The following is a 26,079-nucleotide window of genomic DNA, read 5'->3' on the forward strand; positions in this document are numbered from 1 at the left end:
CAAAATTATGATGTGTTCAAAATCTCAATTTGCTGCACACTACTCAGTAAACTATTGTATAGGGAGTAGTGAATAATTAAACAAGGAGGTACTCTACGTGATGAGTGAAAGACTGTGTTTGACTGTCTTTGACCCTGTTAGTTTTGTTGCACCTGTTTGTGTAGGAGAAGCTACACCTTTATCATTCATATTGGTTTAGGTTTTGTGACTTCCTGTAATACCATCAGAGCTTTTCCCAACTTCAACCTGAGCAGGTCTGATCAACCCCAATATGCACGCATGATGTGAGTGTTGTGTTAAAGCTAAACATACAGCGGTGTAAAACCTTTGCGGGTGGATTTATTTCTTGCGTGTTTTTGTTTGAAAACAGTTAAATGTGATCGATCATTTGTGAAATAAAATCACAGTATTTGAAACTAGTATTTTTTCCCCACTACAGTATTGGTAACAGTACTACAATAAACAATCAATGAATGTTGGTCCAGTAAACTTATTGTGAAACATGTATAACCAGCATGTAGGTAACATTCATGTTTCTGAGATAAAGCTTACAGGTAATGGTTTCAGTAAAGTATTATTGATGCAAAAGCTTATTAGCACTGATACAGATGAACATAACAGGAACGTCACAGTAGCTGATCAGGAGTATTTCAGGTCTACAGGAGTTTTTCCAACTGTAAAACCGTCACCTTGGCCAGCGTTACAATCCATAGAGGAGCCTGTGTTTCGGTGTGTGAGAGGATGTGGCTGAACCCCAGTTTCTTGTACAGGGCCACAGCAGCGGTCTGAGTAGAGCTGGTCTCCAGCACCACCCTGGAGAAGCCTCGTTCCTTACAGAAGTCAATCACAGTCTGAGCCATCCTGAAGCCCAGACCTACCCGTCTGCACGAGGGTGAGATGATCATCCTGAACAGTTCCCCGTGTCTTTCTTCCCCACTTTGTTTGGCCACTACAGCCACCATCCCCATGATCTGGGCCCTCCCATCAACCTCAGCCTCTGCCACCCAGAAACAGTCATCCGGTCTGCTCAGATAGTTCCCAGGGATGTCCTGCATTTCTGTCTGGAGTTTCTCCCTGACGTAGCTGGCATATAGCTCATGACAGCAGTAGTAGACAAGGCCCACCCAGGCTCCCGCTAACACCACAGCCCCTAACACGGAGCCGAGCAGGTAGCCAGTGACACACAGAGCCAGGGTGATGGCGAGGTAGAGAGGGCTGGTCATGGCGTTGTGAAAACATGGACGGATGTGCTCCCGGATGCCGATGCTGAACAAGGCAAGCACTGCGTCCTTGTCTGAGGGACGGTACCGGCGGATCACCAGCTGCATGACCAGAAGGAACTAGAGGGAAATCAAATAAAGGATTCACATGTTACATCTTACAATAAGTTATTGGAGTGTGTTCATTCATTTTGGGGGGCCAGATGTTGCTGCACACACATTTGCATCTGTGTCACTCACTGAAGTCTGTGTTTATAGTATTGGTTTATCTGAGGAAGACACTGTATAAATGTCTTGTAAATAACAATGTGTAAAATGTGTAAATAACATACAGTATGTTTAAAATTACCTGAACTCAGACTCAAAAACTCACAAAAATTGAATGAGTAAGATGTGAACATGGAAACAGCTTGACATAAGTGCATTCATGTAGTTTATTTGTATGACAGAAAAATGTATTACCTATTTAAGTCAAATATCAAGTAAAAATACCAAACATTCACTAGTTCCAGCTTATCAAATGTAAGGATTTACTCATTTTCTCTTCCTTGTTTCCAACTGAGTATTTTCGGATTAGAAACAGAACAAGATTTATGAAGATGTCAGTGGAAATCAGAATGGACATGTTTGGCTATTTTCTGGCTCTTTTTTTTTAGACTAAACAAGTAATCTGTTTGTCAAAACATTAGCACTAGATTAACAGATCAACGAAATAATCGTTATAAACTAATTATTTGTCACAGCTGTTTTGCTTCCATGCTGTGTCTGAGAAAAGCCAAAACCCTCATCATTCACTGATTTTCAATCACATGTTAGAGTTGAATCATCTTTCAAATATCAACTTCATGACAGCCGTTTTCTGATTCTACTTGCAGTTTTCAACATGTAATAAACCCGCTGCCAGTTTAAGACAGAACTGTACAGACAACTATCCTACAGTTTTCTATTAGTTCTTACAGTGTTATAAACAGTCTCCTGTGCTTGCCTGAACTTTAGCCGACTGATAACAGGGCCAAGGCTGTAAAGACACCACATGATAACCAGATAGAGCTCACATGATTCATCACAGATACTTGGCTCAGACTCTGTCGGAAACCCCGTTACTTTAAGTTTCTACCGTTGAGCTCACGTTACAAAATACTCAACGTTAGCTAACTAACTTTAGTAGGTCTACAAGCCTGCAATTAATTATCTTGTGTGTAGAAACAACTTTGTATCGTTGTAGCCTACTAACCATAGACTGTAGGCTATAAAATAACTAGTGCAGTGTCCGTTCAAAACGTGGCTGTTGCTTGGCCTCCGGTATTGCTGCTTGCAGTTTGAACCGCTCATCCAAATAACATCACACTCGACACAGCGCTTTCTGCAATATAACAGATCCGCTATCTCTTTCTTTATCCGTTCTTCAATGAAAGTTTCTAGCGTACGGAGCTCCCGAATGCGAATTTGAGTTTTCTAGGATGGCGAAGGCATGTCCCGCCCATAGTCTGCCTTACTCTGCCTCTGATTGGCTTACCCTGATATTCTTAACTAATCTCAATCTAACCAATCCAAACAACGGAGGCAACGAGTTGGCTACCAGGGCGACACATTCCTTCGCAATTACCGATAAATCATTAATTCATTCAGTCAGTCATTTTTTAAAGCAGAATATGAGAAAGCTTCACAATGGAGTCAAAAGGAACAGGCATCTAAAATAGCCTACATATTTGGAAGTGCAGTTACTACAGTAGGCCTACAACAGTATGAGGTAACTATGCAAAGCCTTGTCCACCTTTGATGTGGTTTAAATAGGCTACTGTAATGTGGTTAAACACGTGGCTTGTTACATTGTTCACAGGGTTGCATACAACACCTTCCACTGTAAAGCTGTGTCTAGCAGAGTTGCTGTGTTTCCAAATCTAATGAAAATATTTCCACTGAAACTGATAAAAATGCACAAAAGAACAAACATACACTAAGAGGCAAGAGGATTTCATAAAGAAAAAGTTAATTATCATCCCAGTAAACTGGAGTGAGAGGTAATCTACCACCATACCATAACTACCATACACTATGTTAAGGTTAAACAGATTGGCACTTCTCTATTATGACTTAGATAGAATGACTGGACAATGCACTTCCTTGGGTCCTCAGCATACACCCACCAAGTGTGAAGTAGATCAAATGAACGACTGTCGAGAAAATCGAAGGAGAGACAGACAGACAGACAGACAGACAGAGACTCCTTCAATGTTAGTTAGATTTAATTCTCTGCAAAACACACTAATGCTTTATTAATTTGTCTGCTGGCTACATTATAACTTAAAAAGATTGACACTCTGTTAACTTACGTTACTCAGACAACTTGTGAAACTGGTCCTTGCCGGGGATCAGGACAGTCCAACGTAGCGGCTCAAATGAATGAACATGAGAGGAAACACGATGACGAGCCTTTTTGAAAGTTAACTTTACCGGGGTGAAGTTCATGTAATGATGGCGTTGACAAAGAAGTGATCTTTGAAGACATTTTTTTTATTTTTATGTCGGGTCGAAGTACAGTGAAAAAGTAGATAACGCCACTTGCAGAGTCTGTGCAGAAATGTTAATAATTGTGGGGACACAGTGCAAACCACTATATAGGCCTATTCCCACCCATTTCAAATGTTATCACTCCATCATATCTACAGTATGGTAATGATAAACAACTGATAATTCCATTCATTCCATTCAATCAGATGATAATATTTGCAGCGGGTGCATATTCCTGCGTTCTAAATCTTACTTAAGCAACAATGCATAACTTTTATACCAAAAAAAGGTAAAGTGGCAGTCCTTCCAGTCTGGTTGATTTTGAGTTTCTATTTAATAGAACAATAGAATTGTGCTGAGAGTTTAGCAGTCTGGAGCATAGAAAAAGAATGAATCTCTTTTTATTTCTATGGTCTGGAGTCTTGTTGATACATGAGCTTCAAGTCTTCAGAATTCTGTGCATAGTTCTATGTTTTGTGTGTATAGGCCTACAATTGTGAAAAACTGTAATACTTGCATCAGTAGGCCATTGGCTCAATCGCCATTGTGTTACCTCCTTCTGTGATGGAAAGTGACTTAACAGACATTTATTTAAAGTAGAGATGTACCGATTGACCGGAATTGGCCGATTTTCACGTCATCGGCCATGACCGGCGACCTGCCGGTCGGACTGACATATATGCCGATTTTATGCCGGTGAAATGCACTCAGGCGCCGCATGATTTACATTGCGCAACACCACACGTGCACATGCAGGGTTTCCGCTGTACACATGTAGCAGCGGCGCACTGCCGCTCAATCAGCTGTTTATGAAATGTCATAAAGTCGTAATTATACGCGGTTCAAACAGTCAGCTGCTCTCACTCTCTCCCCTCTGAGGCTGAAAAACTGGAACATGAAAACCGCACTCACGCGGGTTCCGTGACATATGATAGGTACAGTTTATCGGAAAATAGCGTTGGGCACACTGAATTTGATAAATTTACTGTTTATCAGACCCCAGATGAGACACCTCTGCCTCTGACGCCCCGCTGACCGCTGTAGGAGACGCTGTGTATTCCTCCGACACGCTGTATTAACGTTACTGTTTAAAACGCTTTCCAGGTTAGTGGGGATGCATACCGCTCAAAACCAACATTAAAAACGTAGTAATCTTTAAAGAGTTTAGTTTTGTTGTTAAACTGTGTGTAAAATGAGCGGTGACGTTAAATCATCTGTTTCAGGTCGGCACTCTAGGGTACCGTCTATTTGCTGGATTGTTCCGAAGTAACCGTCGGTAGCTAACGTTAGCAGATAAGCCAACGTTAGCCAACGACAGCAACGGTAGCGTTCATATTTATGCACAATGACACATAAAGCAAACTTGCTAAAAAAGTAACTACACGCTGTTTTCAGGTAACGTTACTGTTGACGTTCAAACAGGCCTGTTTGTGTGTTTTGAGAAATAGCTTTAAACTGCATTAAGTCTATATTTATTCTATTTTTATTTGTTATTTATATATAATTTTATTGCCATTACCGGTTTTCCCTGTTTCATACATACAGAAGTTTAGTTTGCTAAATATATCAAATTTTTTTAGTTGGATATTCGATGTGAAAAGAAGGAAATGGTTCTTCCATAACATTGCACTTTAGATGTGTGTTAATTTCCCACACCAGGAGTCATTTATATAGTTTTATTTTATAGTGATCGATTATCTATTTAAAAAATGTTCTATGTTCTATGCAAAATGTAACATTTTCTATTAAAGAAAAGATAGAAAATAAATATTTGTGTGTGCTGTAAAGTGGTGGTGAAATAGGAATCGGCTAAAATCGGTATCGGCTGGCCTAACTCAAAGAAAATCGGAAATCGGAATCGGCCTAGAAAGTTGTAATCGGTGCATCTCTAATTTAAAGAAAGGTCCCATATTGTCAAAAGCGAGATTTCCAAGTCTTTTTTTTGTTATAAGGGAGGTCAATGGTGCTATATAAATACTGTAAAAGTATCAAAAACGCTCAATCCACAGAGAAATGCCGCCTGGACTTCCGTCTAGTTGTGCTGTATCTACAGTATACTATATATAGGTAGAAGGTACCCCTACAGTGTCTTTACAGTCATTCCCCGGCTGCGATGACCGTGCAGAAAGCGCAGATGCGGAAGACCCAGAAACGCCAACCAATCAGAGTAGATTAAAGCCCATGTTGCAGGGTTTATTTTCTAATGAATTTGTGCAATTTGCTTGTTGGTAATAAACATTTAAACTGTTACCCAACAACATCAAATACAATGGATATCACAAAACGGAATAAAATACAAAAAAGTAGTACTATTTTACAGCGGTTTGCAATGATTCTCTTTTCCCCCACAATGCATTGCACTACATCACGTTGGGGAGACGACAGACGAAAGCCCCGTCTCTGTTCATTGTCTATGTGCCACTGGTGTTGCAAAATATGGCTTTTGGTCTCGACCGAGTCCATGTGTCTTTATTATGTGTATAATAATATTGGAGGGAAAGTGAAACACAGCTTGAACGGGGATACTGTTCGGCTTTTCACAAGTTTAGACAGCTAGCTACGCCGACGTTTGCTAACGTTAGCGCAACAGCGTTAGCCTAGACTGCTAGCTAGGTAAATATTACGACTGCCTTCGGAGTTTCCTATATCTGCGTCTACGTTGTCAACATAAGACATGTGGCGTTACTGCTCCTTTTGTACCATAATTTTATTGAATGAAATGTTAAGCTTCGCTCCTACGAGATGGGTGGGTTTTTGTTAGCTACATACAAAGCTATCTGGCTATAGTTAGCCTGTATGCTAGCGGAATTCGCTAACGTTGCGTAACCGGCCAGCAACTTCGGCAATCGGTAGTAGTTTCGGTAAGCTAACCACGACAGTATTATCGCCCACAATCAACCTCTGCTGCTAAAAGCAGTCAATCTGCAGTGATGTTTGAAATAGAGACGCTTGTGGATGTGTTAGCTGTCGTGGTTAGCTCGCCGGAACTACTGCCGAAGCTGCTGGCTGGCTACGCAACATTAGCTAATTCCGCTAGCACAGGCTAACTATAGCCAGTTAACTTTGTGTGTAACGTAGCTAACAAAAACCCACCCATCTCGTAGGAGCGAAGCTTAACATTTCTTTCAATACAATTATGGTAGAAAAGGAGCACTAACGCCACATGTCTTATGTTGACAACGTGGACGCAGATATAGGAAACAACGAAGGCAGTCGTAATATTTACCTAGCCGTCTAGGCTAACGCTGTTGCGCTAACGTTAGCAAAACGTCGGCGTAGCTTTAGCTAGCTGTCTAAACTTGTGAAAAGCCAAACAGCATCCCCATCCAAGTAATAAATGAACACTAGGCAAATATGTTGTTACTGGAGCTAGTAGGGTCCATCAAAACGTGAGATATCTAATCGAAAATGTGTTTACAACGTCGGGGGATTTCACAGGTAGGACTGACTGGCAAGTTAGCCCATAGCTAGCATGATGCCTTCTATTTCTAGATCTAGCTAGATTACCAGTACTTATCTGAACTAGCTAACGACATGATCACTGTCACTAAATATAAAGAAAACATTGACTTTCACTCGGTGCTATTCACTGACAGTAAAAACACCTCTTCCACCTCTTCCTCATCCCAGTCGGTCACCATAGTTCTAGTACTAGACTGAGGCACGTCTCCCCAACGTGACGTCATCACCGAATTGCGTTAAAAAACCCACTAAAGGACTAAAACGGCGAAAACTGGCCTTTAACACTATTTGGTGACATTTTTAATAATGATATACATATGTTGAGTACTTTATGTATCCATTAATCAACAGTGGTGGTTAACCTGCAACATGGGCTTTAAAGAGTGCTAAAACTGAGTGTTTCAGACAGAGGGGGAATACAGATATTCATACTGACAGTATGAGCAAAATGTTTTTTCAACAATAAAGCATGTAAACATGTTCTAGTAGTAGAAACACAAAATACAAGTAGAACCTGAAAATAAGCATATCAAAATCTACTCATAAGGCTGAAAAAAATGCTCTTGTGAGTGTTGTGTATAAACATGTAGTTTTCTTATACATGAAACTCCACCAGAGATGCTCACAAGTCTCTGAGCTAGAGTCCAAGTCAAGTCTCAAGTCTCTTGTAGTTATGAGTGTTGTATCACCTGCTGCGTTCCATTCAGGCTGCTCGGAGCACTACATAGCTATATATAAGGAATTCAAAGCATTGCAGCCAGCGGGATGTAAATTATTATGTAAATCTACTACCACGTTTTCTCATTTATTGTTTCATAACATCTAGCAACAGTCTAAGTTAACCTCCCGTAGGTCGTGGCTAAAGCAAGAAGCAAGCTAACGTTAGATGGCACAAACTCAAACTCAACCCAAACATTTGGACTGAACCATAGTTCCCACAACATTGAGAGCTTTAATACTCATTACAGTACTATTACTATATTGCAAATGACTCCCAATCATGTACTGTAAAAATTGCAAATACAAGACTCTAGAAACTACTGAGTTGGATCACAGACAGGTGCTTCAGTGTTACGTAGATAAATGGCACCCTCTACTGTTTATCATTTACAATCATCAACCTCCACCTTCCTGATTGCACCAGCTCTGGTGTCTGCACCAGGGTGTGTGTGTAAAATGTTAGTGTGAGTGGTTGCTGGTTGGATATGTTTTTCTTATAGCCACAATATATTGATTACAATTTTTGATCATTCCTCTTGTGTGGGTGTACAGTGCCATTAAAGGTTGCAGTTAATGCATGTGACTGTTGGAAAGAGGATGGTGTGTTAAAGCAAAACATACAATACAAACAATTTGGGGGTGGTATTATTTTTGGCAAAAAATAACATTTTTGAAAAAAATGAATTGTAATTGATCTGTGTACTGTGAATAAAATCACAGAAGTTGAAACTAGTATTTATAAAAATTTTTTAAAAAAGTACTAGTACCTCAATGATTGGTCTGTGAATCTTGGTCCAGTAAAACTGGAGCAACAGTGCGTCATGTATAAAACATTCAGATAAGTTGATCCTACGTACAGAACAAGTAAAAGGCTCTTGCTCTTTGGATTACCTGAGACTTCGTATTTTTTTTTGGTCATAGCTAAAACAGCTAGTGTGTTTGTAAGACAAAGCTTACAGATAATGGTTTCAGTTAATTATTAACGATGCAAAAGCTTGAAGCACTGATCCAGAGGAATATAAATGAAACATCATAGTGGCTAATTAAGATTATGTTAGGTCTGCAGGTGTTTTTCCATTTTAAAAATTGACACCTTGGCCAGCGTTACAAACCAAACAGGAGCCTGTGTTTCGGTGTGTGAGAGGACGTGGCTGAACCCTAGTTTCTTGTACAGGGCCACAGCAGCGGTGGCTGGAGAGCTGGTCTCCAGCACCACCCTGGAGAAGCCTCGTTCCTTACAGAAGTCAATCACAGTCTGAGCCATCCTGAAGCCCAGACCTACCCGTCTGCACGAGGGTGAGATGATCATCCTGAACAGTTCCCCGTGTCTTTCTTCCCCACTTTGTTTGGCCACTACAGCCACCATCCCCATGATCTGGGCCCTCCCATCAACCTCAGCCTCTGCCACCCAGAAACAGTCATCCGGTCTGCTCAGATAGTTCCCAGGGATGTCCTGCATTTCTGTCCGGAGTTTCTCCCTGCCGTAGCTGGCATATAGCTCATGACAGCAGTAGTAGACAAGGCCCACCCAGGCTCCCGGTAACACCACAGCCCCTAACACGGAGCCGAGCAGGTAGCCAGTGACACACAGAGCCAGGGTGATGGCGAGGTAGAGAGGGCTGGTCATGGCGTTGTGAAAACATGGATGGATGTGCTCCCGGATGCTGATGCTAAACAGGGCAAGCACTGCGTCCTTGTCTGAGGGACGGTACCGGCGGATCACCAGCTGCATGACCAGAAGGAACTAGAGGGAAATCAAATAAAGGATTCACATGTTACATCTTTGTTGCACTTAAGCTCAATCCTCAAATGCTCTTTAGGACAATCATAATGTTGCATGATTGCACAGAATTTCTGAGTGACATAATTATGTACAGAGAACTAGGGCTTAAAGGGATATCTTGCCATGGGGTTAACTTGTATTAGGTTCTTACTAGGGTTGGGTACCGAAACGCGGTACCAATAGGGCAACTGTTCCGACGTAAATGGTAGTAACGAGACCGAATAAAAACGAAAATTTCAGTTCCTCATTTCGGTGCCTGACTTTTTTATATTTTTCAGATGCATCGCTGCACGGGACGCTACGTTACCGTTAGCTAGTAGCTGGACTAACACAATGGTTAAAATGCTGACAGTTTACGTTAAGCGGTGTAAAGTATGACTGTATTTCCCTGTAGAGGATTCCAACACCGGGACGTAACCATCTGACTGCAGCTGCCGTTGTCGGAAAAACAACACACAGACGGTGAGTTCACTAGAAACTCGCCAGCCTTGTGGTGCATTTTAAGTTATTGTAAAATACCCTTTTCCCATCTGGTGTTATTGTTTTCGTCGTTTACCAGCAGTTTACTGGTGAAATAAGTCATTGTTATAAGTTATTGTTATTACATTATTAATCAATCATTTAATTTTGACCATATGGCCTTAGCAATAAACAAGCCATTCTTAAATTTCGCCAACTGTCATTTTGTGCTCCTTTTTTATATTTTATATAATATACATTATAAATATATTAAATATATTTCGGTTCAGGCACCGGCACCGTTTTTAAAGGTATCGATTTAGCACCGGTATCGGAAAAAAAAAAACGATACCCAACCCTAGTTCTTACCCATAGTCTGTGTATTGCTTACATTAGATGCCAGTCGCCACACCCCCAGTTTGGAGAAACCGACTCGGAAGCTAAACAATGTACTGCTGTGGACGGGGGCAACAGAACAACGTATTTTAGCCACCTCAAAAAAGGCCCACTTTAAAAAAAACAATATCAATTTAAGTGTACAGTATATTCAGAATATTTGACCGCTTTGCCTTGCCAATTAAATTGATATTATTTTTAGGTGGGCCTATTTTAGTTGGCTAAAATACATTTAGCTGCTGTCCCCGTACACAGCAGTACATTGCTTTGCTTCCGTGTCGGTACTCCGGTCTGCTTCTCCAAACTGGGGACGTGCGCCATCTGCTGAAGGTATACACTGACTTAGATAAGTATCTCATACAAGCCCACTTCGGAATATCTGAACTATCCCTTTAAGGCCTTGATGAGATAAAAGTATATATGTTTGAATTAGGTCAGCTCACAAACCTACAAAAATGTAATCAGTAAGATCTGCATATAGAAAATTGAGATGTGTGCATCAATGTAGTAGATGTTTAAGAAAGGACTTTTGAATATTAATCAAAAAATCCTCACTAGATTATCAGAAGTTTGGGGGCCCCTGCTGGAGCTGCTGCCCCCACGACCCGACCCCGGATAAGCGGACGAGGATGGATGGATAGATTATCAGATTAGAAAAATAATTAGATTATAATCTAATTATTTGTCACAGCTGTTGAAAAGCCAAAACCCTCATCATTCACTGATTTTCTATCACATAAAGTTAGAGTTGAGTTTCAAATATCATATCCCTTTATGACAACCGTTTGCTGTTTGCAATTTATAACATGTATTAAACCTGCATTTTTATTAAGAGATACAACTGTACAGACAACTACAGTTTCTATTAGTTCTTACAGTGTTATAAACAGTCTCCTGTGCTTGCCTGAACTTTAGCCGACTGATAACAGGGCCACGGCTGTAAAGACACCACATGATAACCAGATATTGCTCACATGATTCATCACAGATAACTTTAATGTTAGCTATGACTCTCTATCTGTCGCAAACACCCAAATGTTAATTTTTTTAACGTTGAGCTCCCGTTACAAAATACTCAACGTTAGCTTACTTAACTTTGTGTTAAAGCTTGCCAGAAACATCACTGTAACGTTGTACTAACCATAGACTACGAAATAAAATACAGAAGTGCCGTGTCCGTTCAAACCGTGGCTGTTCGTAACGGACCGATTCCTTGACCTCCGGTAATGCTGCTTGCAGCTCTCTAAAGAACTGCTCATCCAAACAACTCCGGTCTCTTTATAAAAAAAATCTCTTATTTTTCTGAATCAGTTTTTTTTTTAACTGTAGCGCAAGACGTAGCAAGCGCCGGAAAGCGAGCTCTACCCAGCATGCCGTTCGGCGGTGTAACAGTTAATAGGGTTCCCGTCATAGATTTTTTATATTTTATTCATATGGGTGCCCTAGTCTAGTCTCGCATTGCCAGTTTCCACAGCGCTGTGGAGGCCTGGCTACACCATACATTCTGGGATAGGAAAAAAAAAATAGGAAAAAAAAAATAATTCTTCTGCTAAAGCCAAATGGTCTGGGCAACAAACTTGTTTTGGTGGAACATTTGCAGCCCGCAAAAGAAAACGCCTCGTGCAATTTTAAATGAAGATGAACTGTTCACAGTAACATAAGCTATTTAAATTAGCTGGATAACATTACATAGTTAAACATAATAGGCTCTTTCCAATGTAATGCTGTGTGTATTTCGTCCATAGCAATCAAAACGTCCCAGCAGATAGTAAATGCTGTAAACATATTCTTATACTGTATGTGATGTAACTCTTTACAATCATTCCCGAAAGAACCAAGCAGGCCTGCCTTGTTGCACAATCCAAATTGTCTCCAAAACTTGCCATTCTTAAGCTAAGCTTGCTAGCTCGTTTGCTGTCGTTTCCCGAAGGAAGGGTTTTTGTGAACGGCAACACACAGAAGAAGGTGAGGGACATCAGGCAATCAAGGGCGATTCTAGGATCAGACCTTTAGGGGGACTATTCTATAATGAGAACGTGACAAGGATACAGTGTATTGCAAAAGTGTCTCACTCACTGATGCAAAGATCCTCTAAATTGTCTCTCATTGGAGACACTGTGTAGACATGTGCTTCCCATGTGTATGTATGAGATTCCTCCAGATGTGTTTCATCCCCCAGGACACACATTTTACTGTAGGTGACAGAGATAGTTACTAGTAACTTGACTAGAGATGATTTCACACCGCAAAAATATTATGAGCTTATAAAGTTTAGTTCTAAGGAACTGTTTATTAAATATGACGTATACCATAGTATTGCTTCTTAAGAAAAAGATCTGAACACCTACTCTAAAAACACACACACACGCCCATTGACCCATTTTTTTGCCACTTTGCTGTATACTTCTATCCCACTACTTTAATTTGTCAGCTATAGCTACTAGTAACTTTACTAGTGATGATTTCACACACAAAAATAGGCAACATATATTTTAATATATATTTTTTTGTTATGCATGAAACTCCACCTCGACCAGCTGCAACATAAAAAGGCAACATACACATTAATTAATGTTGCAGCTGGTCAAGCCAATTTGGGCAGTTTCATGCATGACAAAACTACATCTTACAAGATCATTGTAGAGCTATCTAAATTCATCAAATGTACTGGCTATTAGTTAACTACAGCTGTCGAAAAATGTAGTGGGAAAGAAGTATAAATAGTTGTCATTTCAGCTGAGAAGCCTGCCTTTGTCACTGACCCAATGTTTCAAAATCACAACTAGGAAAACATAACATATGGAATTTGCTTCTAAAAGATTTATCTAATTTGTGTACAGTTTGTGAACTGTAAGCCAGTGATTTCTTCAGACAGATACAATTATTAGATATTTATAGACATGAGACCTTCGTTTTGTACTTTTGGATGCCCTTTAACTCCAGTGTGTTTGATAAGCAAACAATAAGGCTTAGTGGAATAACCTTCAGAGTAAATATTTGGTTGGCTTTAATCTGGGTTGTAGCCTCTCAGTCAAGGGGTGGGTAGATGTTGCGCAAAAAATATTGGTCAGTGATTTTGCTATAAGACCGACCTGAGAGAGACAGCAAGGCATCAGAGCCATGATGAAGACTTTGTGTGTTGCTGTTGTTGTGCTGGGTCTCACCTCAGTGTGCCAGCCTGCGCCGCTGGTCTGTGAGAAGCTGCAGAAGAGAGTGGAAAAATCTCCAGATGTAAGTTTCTTTCCATATTTATAACTGAATTGAACCTACTGAACTGATTTGTACGTGTTGTGGAAAAGAAAATATTCACAGTATCATAATATTATATACAATATTTATTATTTCAGTTGTCTGGGAGATGGCACTGCATAGCCTTCTCTACTGAGTTCTGTGTGGCTACAACAATAATGAATGCTATTTATTGGCCAAGTGTTGCAGTGGACTTTATCTCTAAGGACACACCGAACATCTACACTGTCAACACAAAATTTAAAATGTAAGCAATCAGTTACTAATCACATATGGTTGTTACAGTAATTTGTTGGCATGAATCTGATGCGTAACACTGTCACCGTTACTGTCAAGAGTATTTGTGCTATGTGCGGTACAGTTGATCTTTCAGTTGTTCTCTTTAATAAATCCTTTGCAGGTATGGTTACTGCCGCAACGAATCAACATCAGACAGGCAATCTGGCTATAAGAACAACACCGTATTTGATGTTGACAGCAATGGTAAGAGTTTGATTTAATATCCTGTGTGCACTGGTGTTTATTTTTTCAATTGTCTCTCTGTCTCTGCTTCTTCCAGTCACTATTTTTATACTGCACTGACTCATTCTGTGTTATTATCATAATCAATAAAAAAACTTGCTGTGCCCAACTTCACAGAAGATGGCAAAAAATTCAAAATAACTTACAAATTATTCACAGTGATCCCCCAGAAATCTTTCATAGGGGTATAACTTAATTTCAGAAATTCTATCATGCTTTTGTAGGATATATGCTAGTTGAAAACTATGTCAATTTCAGAGTAGTCTCGGATTGCCAGACCTATATCCACAGCACTGTAGAATAAGGTCTGGCTACACCACGCATACATTCTGGGTGAGGGGGAAAACCTCTGGGTTGTTTGCATTTCTTTAAAGCAGTCAGAATCGTCTTGGCCGGCGCTAAGCTCTGGACGCAGCGACGGTGGCTCTGCAAAATAGTCTCGGGAAGGAACTTGTTTTGTTGAAACATTTGCACCCCACAAAAAAAATAACACATACAATATCAAATGAAGAGTAACTGTTCACACAATACAGTAACATGAGCATTTTACATTAGCTGGATACATAGTTAAATGTAATTTGCTCTTACCAGTATATCGCAGTGTGTACTGCTTTCATTTAAGGTAAAGTCCGCACAACAGTTATGTGCTCCGAAAAAATATTTAATAGTAAATGCCATAAACATATCATTTGTATATCTTTACAATCATTCCCTGAAAGAACCAAGCTGGGTGTCTTATTGCACTATCCAAATTTTCTTCAAATAATGCCATTTTCAGCGAGTAGCTTGCTATCTTGAAGTAAGCGTGAGCCACACACCGGCAATTATCCTGGAAATGTACTTCAGTTGATCCAGACTAATATGATATAATAATATATACATATATAATATAATATGGTAAGGAATCGCATACCCCCTGGCTACCCCTTGGCAGCGCCACTGGACAGTGGTAACCCTTTGATAGAGACGTCATTTGTAGGACACTCTAAAATACAGCTGTTGCACTTCATAATAAAAATGTTGATATATTCTTCAGTGTAATTATTTAAAGATTTGATTGTATTGCCGATGTGATTGTGTTAATATTATTTGTATTTTAAACATTTTGACACAGATGTGTAAATCTGATTAGGATGTAAACCATTTAATGTAATATTACTACCCAACAGATGCTCCAACTAGTAAACCAATGGTGCTGCTGCAGAGTGGCTGTCCTGACTGCATCGTTCTAAAGGAGGATGTTAATGCTGTTAACGCTGTTATGCTCTTCAGTAAGATGAACATTGGAGATGATATGAGGAAATATGTGATAATATTTCCAATAATGGTGATATACAGTACATTACTTATGAGAATAACACTCAGCAAGAATATGCATCAGAGAGAAACCTTTTTAGCATGACTTCAGACTGTTCATACTTAATTAAAACTATAACTATGTGTGTGTGTGTGTGTGTGTGTGGGGTTCAAACACAGTGCTCAGCATAAGGGAATATACCCATGCTAAAGTTGACTAAAAAGAGGAATAAAAAAAATCATCTTTTGGAAATTGATCTTAATGCCTATATTAAAAAAGATCCAACCTTTAAGGACACCAATTTTCTTTGTGAATGAATAATGTATCGTAAATAAATAAATGTTCTTCCTTAAAATACAGGGGGCATAAGTAAGTACACCCCTATGTTAAATTCCCATAGAGGCAGGCAGATTTTTATTTTTAAAGGCCAGTTATTTCATGGATCCAGGATACTATGCATCCTGATAAAGTTCCCTTGGCCTTTAGAATTAAAATAGCCCCACATCATCGCATACCCTTCACCATACCTAGAGATTGGCATGGGGTACTTTCAGTTAGACTAATAGCTGGTTTGATTTGTATTGAGAGATGATCTTATGGAAAGTACCCCATGCCAATCTCTAGGTATGGTGAAGGGTATGCGATGATGTGGGGCTATTTTAATTCCAAAGGCCAAGGGAACTTTATCAGGATGCATAGTATCCTGGATCCATGAAATAAGTGTTGTATACTGTAGATATTCTAAAACAGAATATCATCCTAAGGCTTTTTAATCTGAAATGTGTCATCTCTTCAACAGGTAGGAGACAGAATGTCTCTGCTGCTGAGCTGAAGGAGTTTGCGATACAGGCAGAGTGCCTCGGCTTGACCAATCCGCAGGTCCTAAACACAGATCACGGTGAGACTTTTACTCCTATCCAGATTTTTAAGGACTTAAAAATCATATCAATTTTAAATATGCATGTAATTAGTAGTGATGAAAACAATGGGCATTGGCCATCCTTTTAATGTACTAAGAGAATGCAATAATATAAGCAGTAATTATATTCTCAGTGTCATTTTCTTTTTTCTAATTTGCCTTTCTGCCTCCTGTACAGACTACCAGAACTGCTTAAGAGAGGATGATATCTCTAATGCTTATATGAACGAAGTCATGTTGAAAGGGCTTGAAAGGTTGAAAACCAAAGTTCTAGATATCATGAAATGTATACCTCCACAGTTCCGTTTTTGAATGTTTTGAGCTTGAGGGAAAGGTTGACTTCAAACCTCTGAATGAATGCTACTTTTGATTACTGAATTGGATTAAAAAAAAAATATATATATATATATGCTATTAGTTGTGATTCACAATAAAACATGGTGTTTTGTGTTTCCAAGTGTGTTTGAATGATTCTTCAAAATGTATCTTCAAATGAGACTGAGAGTCTACAGCAATAGACCTTTTTCACGGCAGACATGTTGACATGTCATAGTAGGAAAAGCACAGGTGTATTCAAAACCATTAATGATGGCTGTATTCCACTTAGGAGAGGCCCTGGGGTTGTGCATGCTGACTCACTGAAATAGCTTACTGGGACACTTGATGGAATTGAGCCATCGTTAAGGTTATCAATTTCAGCTGTGCTTTTCCTACTATGACAAAAGTCAAAATATCTGCTGTGAAAAAGGTCTATAGCAGCTCTGTTGAAGCTGTACTGTGACTCGGTGGTGCTTTGAGCTTCATGCTAATTTCAGCATGCTAACATACAATAAAAAATGCAAACATTTACCATGCTCACCAAATGGATGAGTTCACCATCATCAGCATGTTTACATGCTATCGATTGCTATTGAATTAGCTGTAAACACACAGCACAGCTGAGGCTGATGGGAATGTCATCAGTTTTAAAAGTTGTATTAGCAATTTGGTAATTAACCAAAGTATTAGGCAAACTGAGATTTTGACCTCAAGACAGGGGCGACAGGCAATGTGGGCTTAAGCCTACCCAAATATGTGGCTATCCTTGATTATGTATTGTGATAATCTGTGGAATGATTCCCACATCCCTTAGAAACATTGAACTCACCCTCACTGCCCAGAAGTCATCAAGCATCCAGGCCTTGTCTCGAAGTTGCGTGGGTTCCATAATAACGCGTGAAAAAGGCATATTTGATGGGGAATGTTCAAGAGCAACACTTGCCCTTCTCTAATTACCACCACTGATGTGCCCCTGAGACTGAAACTGGCCAGCAGATCAGACTGGTTGTACTGGGCAGCAGTCCATCACTATAGCCTCGCTCCACACTTCTTTTCAATGATATAATGTTCGGTCAAAAGCAGATCACCACTACCTTTGGTGCCAACCACTGCAACAACGACTCGATCAACGGGAATACATTTCAAGGATAAAGTTTGATGTCAGGCGTGGCCCCCCAGCTTCCGCTGTTTGTGTGTTGCTGTTTTCAAAATCCCTTAGCTACGGGAAAGAACAACAACCTTTGAGCTTGTGTGGTGTCTTAAATAGTAATGCTGTGATGCTGTATGAAGAGGAATCCGCCGACACTGTTCTTGATTATAAAAAGGTTTATTACAAGCAAAGATTCAGCATCAATTTTACAAACTCCTGCAGAGAGCTTGGAGAACGACCAACCCAAATTCTTCCAAAAAGTCGTTCTGCCTTTTCTTTGTGTGAACAACGTATATATCCTATGCATTGTATCAACATAGGACGTGATATGTGTGAGTATACCATTGGATGGATAACTGACCAATCAATGCCTGTTATCTGGCACAACTCCAAAAAAGGTCTCTTCTGTCTTGGGGGGACCTCTGCTCATGTTAACAATTTCCAGATGTTCTCAGTGAATGTAGAGTAAAGTTCATGCATCCTCCTTATACCAACTCTTAAAACAAAGTGTATAGAATGTTATAGGTTGTCAATATACCACACTTGCAAGCTACACGCTGAAAATGGGAAGGTTGTGTCAGTGAATGACTGTAAAGATTTACAAAGAAAATATTTACGGCATCTAACTGGGACGTTTCCGGCAAATTGGCCTGGATTGCTGTGGATGAAGTAATGTTACACATGGCGATACACTGGTAAGAGCGAATAACATTTAACTTTGTATCAAATGCAAATGTTCCACCAAAACAAGTTCCTTCCAGAAACCATTTTGCAGAGCCATGGTTGCTGTGTCCAGGACTTAGTGCCGTCCAAGACGAATGTGATTGGTTTAAAGAAATGCCAACAACGCAGAGCATGTTTTTCTCTTATCCTAGAATGTATGTGTGGTGTAGCCAGACTTTACTCCGCAGTGCTGTGGAGATAGGTCTGGCAATGCGAGACTACTTAACCTGGTAGGGGGGCCCTGGGACAAAATATCAGTCAGTGGGCCCAGATGAACTCCCCCCATTCCTGCACTACTTCCTGGACCCAGGTTTGCTGTGACTTAATTTAATTCAACACAAATTGATTAAGTAATATGCAACAAATATAATAAATAAGCACAAAGATGAAATAACAAAGGCTGTACAATTAAGGATCCTTATCAAAAAAAGGGTACTAGGTCTGCACACAAGCACACGCCATTACATATGGGTTGTGATTCACAAAAAAATAGGCTTTTGTGTCTCCAAGTGTGTTAAAATCTTTATTCACAATGTATCATCAAACAAGACTGAGAGTCTACAACAATACTCGCAGCTCTGTGAAGCTACTGAGACACGGTGGTGTTTCGAGCTACATGTTAACTTCAGTGCGCTAGAGTGCTAACAATGGAAATACTAACATATACCATGTTCCCCATCATTAGCATATTTGCATGTACAATGCAAATGCAAGGTACATTTTTTTTGACCTGATTATTGTAGTTGATGAAAAGTAAAGGGATAAGCAAAGTGTTTACAATTCATGCTGAGGGGAAGATGAAGATGAACATGAGTACCAAATTTCGTGCCAATCCATCGAGTAGACGCCACTCACAGCCCTGGGTCCTGGGTTAGATTTCCAGTTCGGGGCAGAACATTTCTGTGTTGAATTTGCATATTCCAAAACCTCCTTAGAATCAGTGTGAAGTAGATTTGTGACACGCTGTTAATTGTGTTTGACATTTAGATGGATTGATCCAGGAAGTGTTAGTGCACACAACCCCCACAGACCCCCGGCCCTTTTCCTCCAGTTTGGCAACTGCTGTTTTTGCATTTTGTACTTTGTGTTTGTTTGAAAAGTAAATATTAAGGCTTACTGGAAATGGAACATTTGGGGTTAGTTGGTGTTATATAAACTCAGGCAGGGGTGGGTAGATGTGGCACAAAAAAAATTGGTCAGTGTTTTTGCTATAAGACCGACCTGAGAGACAGCGAGGCATCAGAGCCATGATGAAGACTTTGTGTGTTGCTGTTGTTGTGCTGAGTCTCACCTCAGTGTGCCAGCCTGCGCCGCTGGTCTGTGAAAAGCTGCAGAAGCCAGTGGACAAAGCTCCAGACGTAAGTCTCTTTCCACATTTATAACTAACTTGTAACTTGTATTTTTCAAATCCATTTGTGCATATGTTTCCTTTTTCTGTAATGTTTTGTTTTGTGAAAAACAATTCACCTAAAAGGTTTCAGATTATTGCCAAACATCTAAATAAATACAGTAAATAACCAAACAATATTCCCTTTTTTGTTATTTCAGTTTTCTGGGAGTTGGTATCTTATTGCCATGACCTCGGATACCTGTTTGGTTGCAACATTGCTGAATTATGTGTTTTGGCCAAGTATTTCACTAAATATTACCTCCAAGAACACACCCAATGTCTATGAGGGCAACTATAGGATTAAAATGTAAGCAATCTTGTTACTTGGAATGATGGTTAATTTGTTGGCAAGAATCTTATGCATCACACCGTCAGAGTGTTTGTGCATCCTACAATCTTTTAGTTGTTAAATCTTTAATAAATCTTTTGCAGGTATGGCTATTGTGATACTGACTCAGAAGATTTTTTGCTTGAGAACAACAAGATTTTTGATGTCGACATCAACAGTAAGAGTTTTGTTTCATTTTCTGTGTGCGCTGGTGTTTAATTGTTTAATTGTCTCTTTGTCCTTGCTTCTTTTAATCACTATTTTAAACTTTTAAACTGCAGGCTAGACTGTAAAAAAAAAGAAAAGAAATGTATTACATTTCTTACAGTCTATCCTACTGATTCTGTGTGATCATCCACAAAAAATATTCTTAACAATGCACCAGGGGTGTGCAAAAAAATCGATTCACATTCGTATCGCGATTCAAGCTCTACCGATTCAAAATCGATTCATAGAATTCCAAAAATCGATTCATATTTTTTTTTCTTCTTTTTGTAATGGCGTGTGTACTATTGTCCTGAAATGAGTTTAGCTCGCCATTCCCATAGATGGCGCTGCGTCAAATTCACCCTGATGCCTGGGCACTCTTGTTATAATCAAAAGAAGAAGAAGTACAGCAGAAGTAGTTTAGTCGGCGCAAACAATGGCAAACCTCACAGAAAGAATTATTCAACCTGCTCCATCCTCATTGAAGGTGAGAGTTTGGGCACATTTAGGCTTTTATAACCTCAAGGGGAAGACGGAACTTGATAGGAATCATGCTATAAGCAGGCTTTGCAAAGCGAAAGTTAAGTATTTTGGAAACACCACAAACTTGAGAACTCACATGGTACGCCATCACCCAGAGATTAACATTAAAGACGTGGACGAACAACAACCTAAAGTACCTAACATGCCAGTCAACCAACGCACTCTCTTTCAATGCTCTAAACTCCAATCGAACTCTGAACAAAAAGCTCTTTTTATTTAACAGTTTTATTTTATACTTGAATTAAATGTATTTGAAAGCTGGCCAAAGCTTGGCACTTTGCAGTTTTTAGTTGCAAAAGTTTTTATTTTTGTATGAAGACATATAAAGTAATATCAAATATGTTGTGTTTCTTTTCTTTTAAATTGTATGTCTACTGCAATCACATGGGGAAAGTAACTACATTTACATACTGTGAATCGTTTTTGAATCTAAAATCGATTTTGAATCGAATCTTGAGCCTAAACATCGATATCAAATCGAATCGTGACATTTTCTTAAGGGTGCACCCCTACAATGCACTGATTATGATCAAATTTAAGCCCTATGGCAGGCTTTGAAATAGGACACTGAAACAGTTCTGTTGTATTTTATGTGTTTGTTTTATACAGATGTAGTGTTGATGTGATTATGATATTGCAGTTTTAATGTTAACCATTTAATGTATTATTACCATTCACATTCTTCATATGTTTCAACAGATGCCCCAGTTGGTGAACCAGACGTGGTGCTGCAGAGTGGCTGTTCTGACTGCTTCGTTGTAAAGAGAGTGGACAAGGACATCAACATTCTCTTGCTCTTCAGTAAGGACAACAGAGGGATAAAATAAGAAACTATGTAATGATATTTGCCATGATGGGGGGTATACAGTAACATATCTTAACATGACACTAATACTGCAGGAAGACAGATATACAGCTCTGTGAGGTTGAGCGTATTTAGGAACTGCAGTGCTTTGAGCTAAATGCTAACACATGCTAACAAGCTGTCATGTTCACCATCTCAGGTTAGCGTGTTATCATACTAACATTCGCTAAGTAGCACTACACACAAAGTACAGCTGAGACTGATGGGAATGTCATTAGTTTTGCAGGTAGTTGGTCATAAACCACAAAATGAAGGACAAATTGAAATGTTTACTCGATGATGGTGCTCCAGGAAGCGTAAAGGGATCACCAAAGTTATTACAATTCATCCTGAGGGGGACATGAATGTTTGCACAAAATTGCATGCCAATCCATCTTATAGCCATTCTAGTGGCACGGCTAAAAATATTGCTAACTATCACTGAATTATTTCTGTATTACTGTAGTGAGTGAGAATGCAGTGGTGTGGGTTAAATTGGTGTACACTGTAGATATTCTAAGACTGAAATGTGTCTGAAATGTGTCATCTCTTCAACAGGTAGGAGGCAGAATGTCTCTGCTGCTGAGCTGAAGGAGTTTGAGAAACAGGCAGAGTGCCTCGGCTGGGCCAAACCGGAGGTCCTAAACACAGATCACGGTGAGACTTGAAAAAAGGAGTAAATGTCTTTTAATGTTAAAACATACATGTAGCAAAGTGAATCCTTAGGATTAACTGTATCTGTGGATCGCTACCTTAGTGACCATCTTACCTATAGGCCAGTAAGCCTATGATCATCAGTAGGGATTTATATATGCTAATAATATGTTGGATTCATGTTAAGACTAAACATTTTTGAAAAATACTTTTAAAAAATTAACAATTATTTGGAGGCCCCCCTGCATTGACTCCGAGGAACCCCTAGGGGTTCCAGACCCCTTGTTGAAGATCCCTGAAATAAGGGACATGGGATGTACCCATAGACTAGTCTCTTACTGAAAAGGCTCCACTGTTTGACCAGGAGCTCATAAAGAGGATGTGAGGTGTTTTTCATGATGCACACTAGTTTGTGCAGCATCCTCTTCTCCACCATTACCTCTAATGGCTCTAAAGTGGCTACCAGAACAGAGCCGGCATTTCTGATGAATTTATTCACTAGTGCCAAATGTATGTAGTATGCAATACATAGCATGTAAAATGTATTGTGGGGTTGGTGTTATTTATATTGTCAGTAATATATTCCAATTTTCGTTTTTGCTCCTTTCACAGATATTGAAAACTGCCTGTCACTGGACGATGACGACGTTGAAAATTCTGAATTATTATCCTTGATTTTTCAAAGGCTGCACAACAAGTATACAGGGCCCCTCGAGTGTCTTTCAGAGAGCATTCAAAAATACTTTGAGTGGGTTCAGCAACAGTGGGCTACTTTCTGGTGAATGTGCTAGGGCACTGCTATAATAAATATTCACTCACACAATCTTATTTTTGTGAAATGGTGCAACCCCAAGATGGATAAATTATTTAAAGGGAATCGACTACTGTTAAAAACTCTCAAATGCCACAAAACAACCTTTTTTTTAGTGGTAATCTGCAGCGCTTTCTACTGCAAAGACAATATATTCTCTCTTTCAGACAATTCAATGTCATCATCACTAATAATAATTGAATGAGTTTATAAGTGTACTTAATATTACATAGATTTTCTTTTTTTCATTTTCTTTTTCTTTTCCTCTTTTCCTCTTTTTTTCTTTTCTTTTTTAATAAATAAATGACCACTGAAGTATAAAAGTCTTTTGCAATGCAGACAGAAAACACACACTGCACTGCACACATTGAGCCAGCATTTAAGCGTGATTTATGGTTGTGTGGAGGCTCCACGCAGAGCTTTCAACGCAGCCTACATAAGTGGCCTGAAGTTTATACTTGTGCGTTGGTGTGTGCGTCGATCACTTTAAGAAAATAACAGGGCCGGCATGTGTGTGTGCGTGTGGGGTGTTTGGTAGAGCTTCGGAGCGAGTACCGATTCTAGAGTCAACAAAGTGTCTCCCCTGTGCTTTCTGACCACAGTGGGAAATCTATAGTAGGAAAATGTTTATGGAGATGGAGAACCAGGAAATGAGTAGGGGCAAATGCAACGCTACCAAGGCACGGCCGACCGACGTGCGTCGCCGCGATGCTTAGCTACGTTGTTCGAGAGGTCCACATCAGGCTACAGCATAGGGTCCGTGTCTCTACGTACCTACGTATGTAGCCACGGCGTAGATTTAACGCAGAAGCATAAATCACGCTTTAAACTGCAGCCGTGCAGCAACTCAGCCTGCTTCAGTTTTGATGAAAAGACTAAAAGTTTCTCTGATTTCACATCAAATATTTGATTATCACACCTTGTCTGGTTCATTTTTGTTCATGTTTGCAAATGAACCAGACAAGGTGTGATCATTTGCATTTGTGCTAAAGTGTTTTTATCAGATTTTGTGTTTTATAATGATTAATTAAAGTTAAAGAGGTTATATAAAGCATCAACATTTGTATCTGTTCGAGGGATGTTTGCTCAATGGCACAGAGCTATTTTGTGTAATTTCCTATTATTCCAAAGCTGAATGGTAAGCAGACTTAGACCCTTTTTACAAAAACAACATTTTAACTTACTAAACACTAACTCATAATATAATGTCTGCTTAAACCACCATGTACACTTCAGCTATCCCCATGTATAGAATCACTGAAATATGTAATATCAACATATTAGTAACACCATTCAACAGTGTAATAATACTTCACAGCACAAACAGCCTCCATATCATCCTTGAATTGGATTAACGCCACTATGACACAACAAATTATTCTGATAAGCTTTGTGTTATTGCAGATATGTGGTATTGGATTGCATTATATTTAGCTAAAAAGCTATGAATTTAAATCTCAGTGTATGCCCTTCTCCTGCCCTATGCCTGTGCATTTAGGGAAATATGGAATGTTTGACGTTGATACACAATAAAATAATGTTACAGAGCTAAACACCTTCATGCTATAAAAACAAAGTTGTACACTGTTGAAAGAATTGATTCTACTGTGTGATCTTGCATCTGTCAAAAAGACAGTGTGCAAAAAACGGCAAAATACAAAATCTAGCTAAAATTATTATGTGCTTCAGCTATATCACATATTTGCTGGTAAGAAACTTGCTAGTGATGGGACGGTGTCTGGTTTGATCCTGGACCTAACAAATAAATAGGCCTTTTTCACAGAGGAGATTTTGATCTCTCACAGTATACAAAACATAAATGAATGTATGATTCATTCTATTTTGCTTCTTTAGGTCCCTGTCTCTGTCATGGCTTACTGAGAAACTTGAATAGAACAGAGCCTTTTTTAAATGTCATTAGTAACGCCTTTTCAGTAATTTCTGATAATGATACTGCAGAGGCTAAGCCCAAGCTTTAAGCCCAGGTGCTGTACTACGGGTTGAATAATTGACGCCCTTTTTACCTTGTTTTGATCTATCAAAGTCCAAGTCGTTGCAGTTAAACCAGTGGTTTCATTTATTTCCATCAAATCTTCATGGTTTCTCCCTACAAACAGTGACTGTGCCGTTAATGTGTGGCTGTGTAGTGATGTGGCTGTCTAGTGTGTGTGTGTGTGTGTGTGTGTGTGTGTGTGTGTGTGTGTGTGTGTGTGTGTGTGTGTGTGAGAGAGTGTGTGTGCAAGAGCATAACTTATGGTTCAACATTGGGGGGTTTGAGGTCTCCACTTTTGAGCAAAATTGAAATTTTGAGCATATTAAACACTTCATTTCCTGCATTCTGGTGAATTTTCTGTAACAATTTGTGCCTTTTCTGCATCAAGTTATGGTGCAATTGTCTTAATTTATGTAAAGGAAATTATAATACGTTTTTGGGGTGGATTACACTGACCAGTGATTATTATCCCCCGCCTATGGGGAAATCCTACCTGGAAATCCAGCCCTAACAGCAACCAATTAGATTTTTGTTGTTGTGTTTGTTTTTTTTACACATGTTCTCCACTCATCGTTTTACA

The 26,079-nt window shown here is 39.4% G+C and overlaps 4 protein-coding genes and 1 long non-coding RNA gene across 6 annotated transcripts; 3 read left to right on the forward strand and 2 right to left on the reverse strand.

Annotated features, from left to right (window-relative positions):
- Nucleotides 1–319: 319 nt before the first annotated feature.
- On the reverse strand, nt 320–3,647 carry LOC116051432 (N-acetyltransferase family 8 member 3-like). Of its 2 annotated transcripts, none has more exons than XM_031301844.2 (2): nt 3,554–3,647; nt 320–1,340 (listed from the first exon to the last, which is right to left on the reverse strand). In XM_031301844.2, the coding sequence occupies exon 2, from the start codon at nt 1,326–1,328 to the stop codon at nt 657–659; it is 672 nt and encodes a 223-aa protein (XP_031157704.1). In that variant the 5' UTR covers nt 1,329–1,340; nt 3,554–3,647; the 3' UTR covers nt 320–656. The 2 variants fall into 2 exon arrangements, with proteins under 2 accessions (XP_031157704.1, XP_031157701.1); XM_031301841.2 differs by lacking the exon at nt 3,554–3,647 and adding an exon at nt 2,455–2,701.
- LOC116051434 lies at nt 365–25,346 on the forward strand. Its single transcript, XR_004105349.1, has 3 exons — nt 365–376; nt 11,540–11,550; nt 25,101–25,346. It is a non-coding gene; the product is annotated as an uncharacterized LOC116051434 (long non-coding RNA).
- LOC118492926 (probable N-acetyltransferase camello) lies at nt 8,825–11,871 on the reverse strand. The gene is made up of 2 exons (XM_036002309.1): nt 11,693–11,871; nt 8,825–9,657 (listed from the first exon to the last, which is right to left on the reverse strand). The coding sequence occupies exons 1-2, from the start codon at nt 11,693–11,695 to the stop codon at nt 8,968–8,970; spliced, it is 693 nt and encodes a 230-aa protein (XP_035858202.1). The 5' UTR covers nt 11,696–11,871; the 3' UTR covers nt 8,825–8,967.
- On the forward strand, nt 13,576–16,991 carry LOC116051433. Its single transcript, XM_031301845.2, has 6 exons — nt 13,576–13,782; nt 13,899–14,047; nt 14,201–14,283; nt 15,492–15,593; nt 16,419–16,517; nt 16,717–16,991. The coding sequence occupies exons 1-6, from the start codon at nt 13,672–13,674 to the stop codon at nt 16,848–16,850; spliced, it is 678 nt and encodes a 225-aa protein (XP_031157705.1). The 5' UTR covers nt 13,576–13,671; the 3' UTR covers nt 16,851–16,991.
- On the forward strand, nt 19,837–23,520 carry LOC116051431 (saxitoxin and tetrodotoxin-binding protein 1-like). The gene is made up of 6 exons (XM_031301840.2): nt 19,837–20,087; nt 20,278–20,426; nt 20,552–20,625; nt 21,897–21,998; nt 22,600–22,698; nt 23,308–23,520. Exons 1-6 carry the CDS (start codon nt 19,977–19,979, stop codon nt 23,475–23,477), a joined length of 705 nt encoding a protein of 234 aa, XP_031157700.1. The 5' UTR covers nt 19,837–19,976; the 3' UTR covers nt 23,478–23,520.
- Nucleotides 25,347–26,079: the final 733 nt, after the last annotated feature.

The sequence above is a fragment of the Sander lucioperca genome, chromosome 6 (genome assembly GCF_008315115.2).
Source record: "Sander lucioperca isolate FBNREF2018 chromosome 6, SLUC_FBN_1.2, whole genome shotgun sequence".
NCBI lineage: Eukaryota > Metazoa > Chordata > Actinopteri > Perciformes > Percidae > Sander > Sander lucioperca.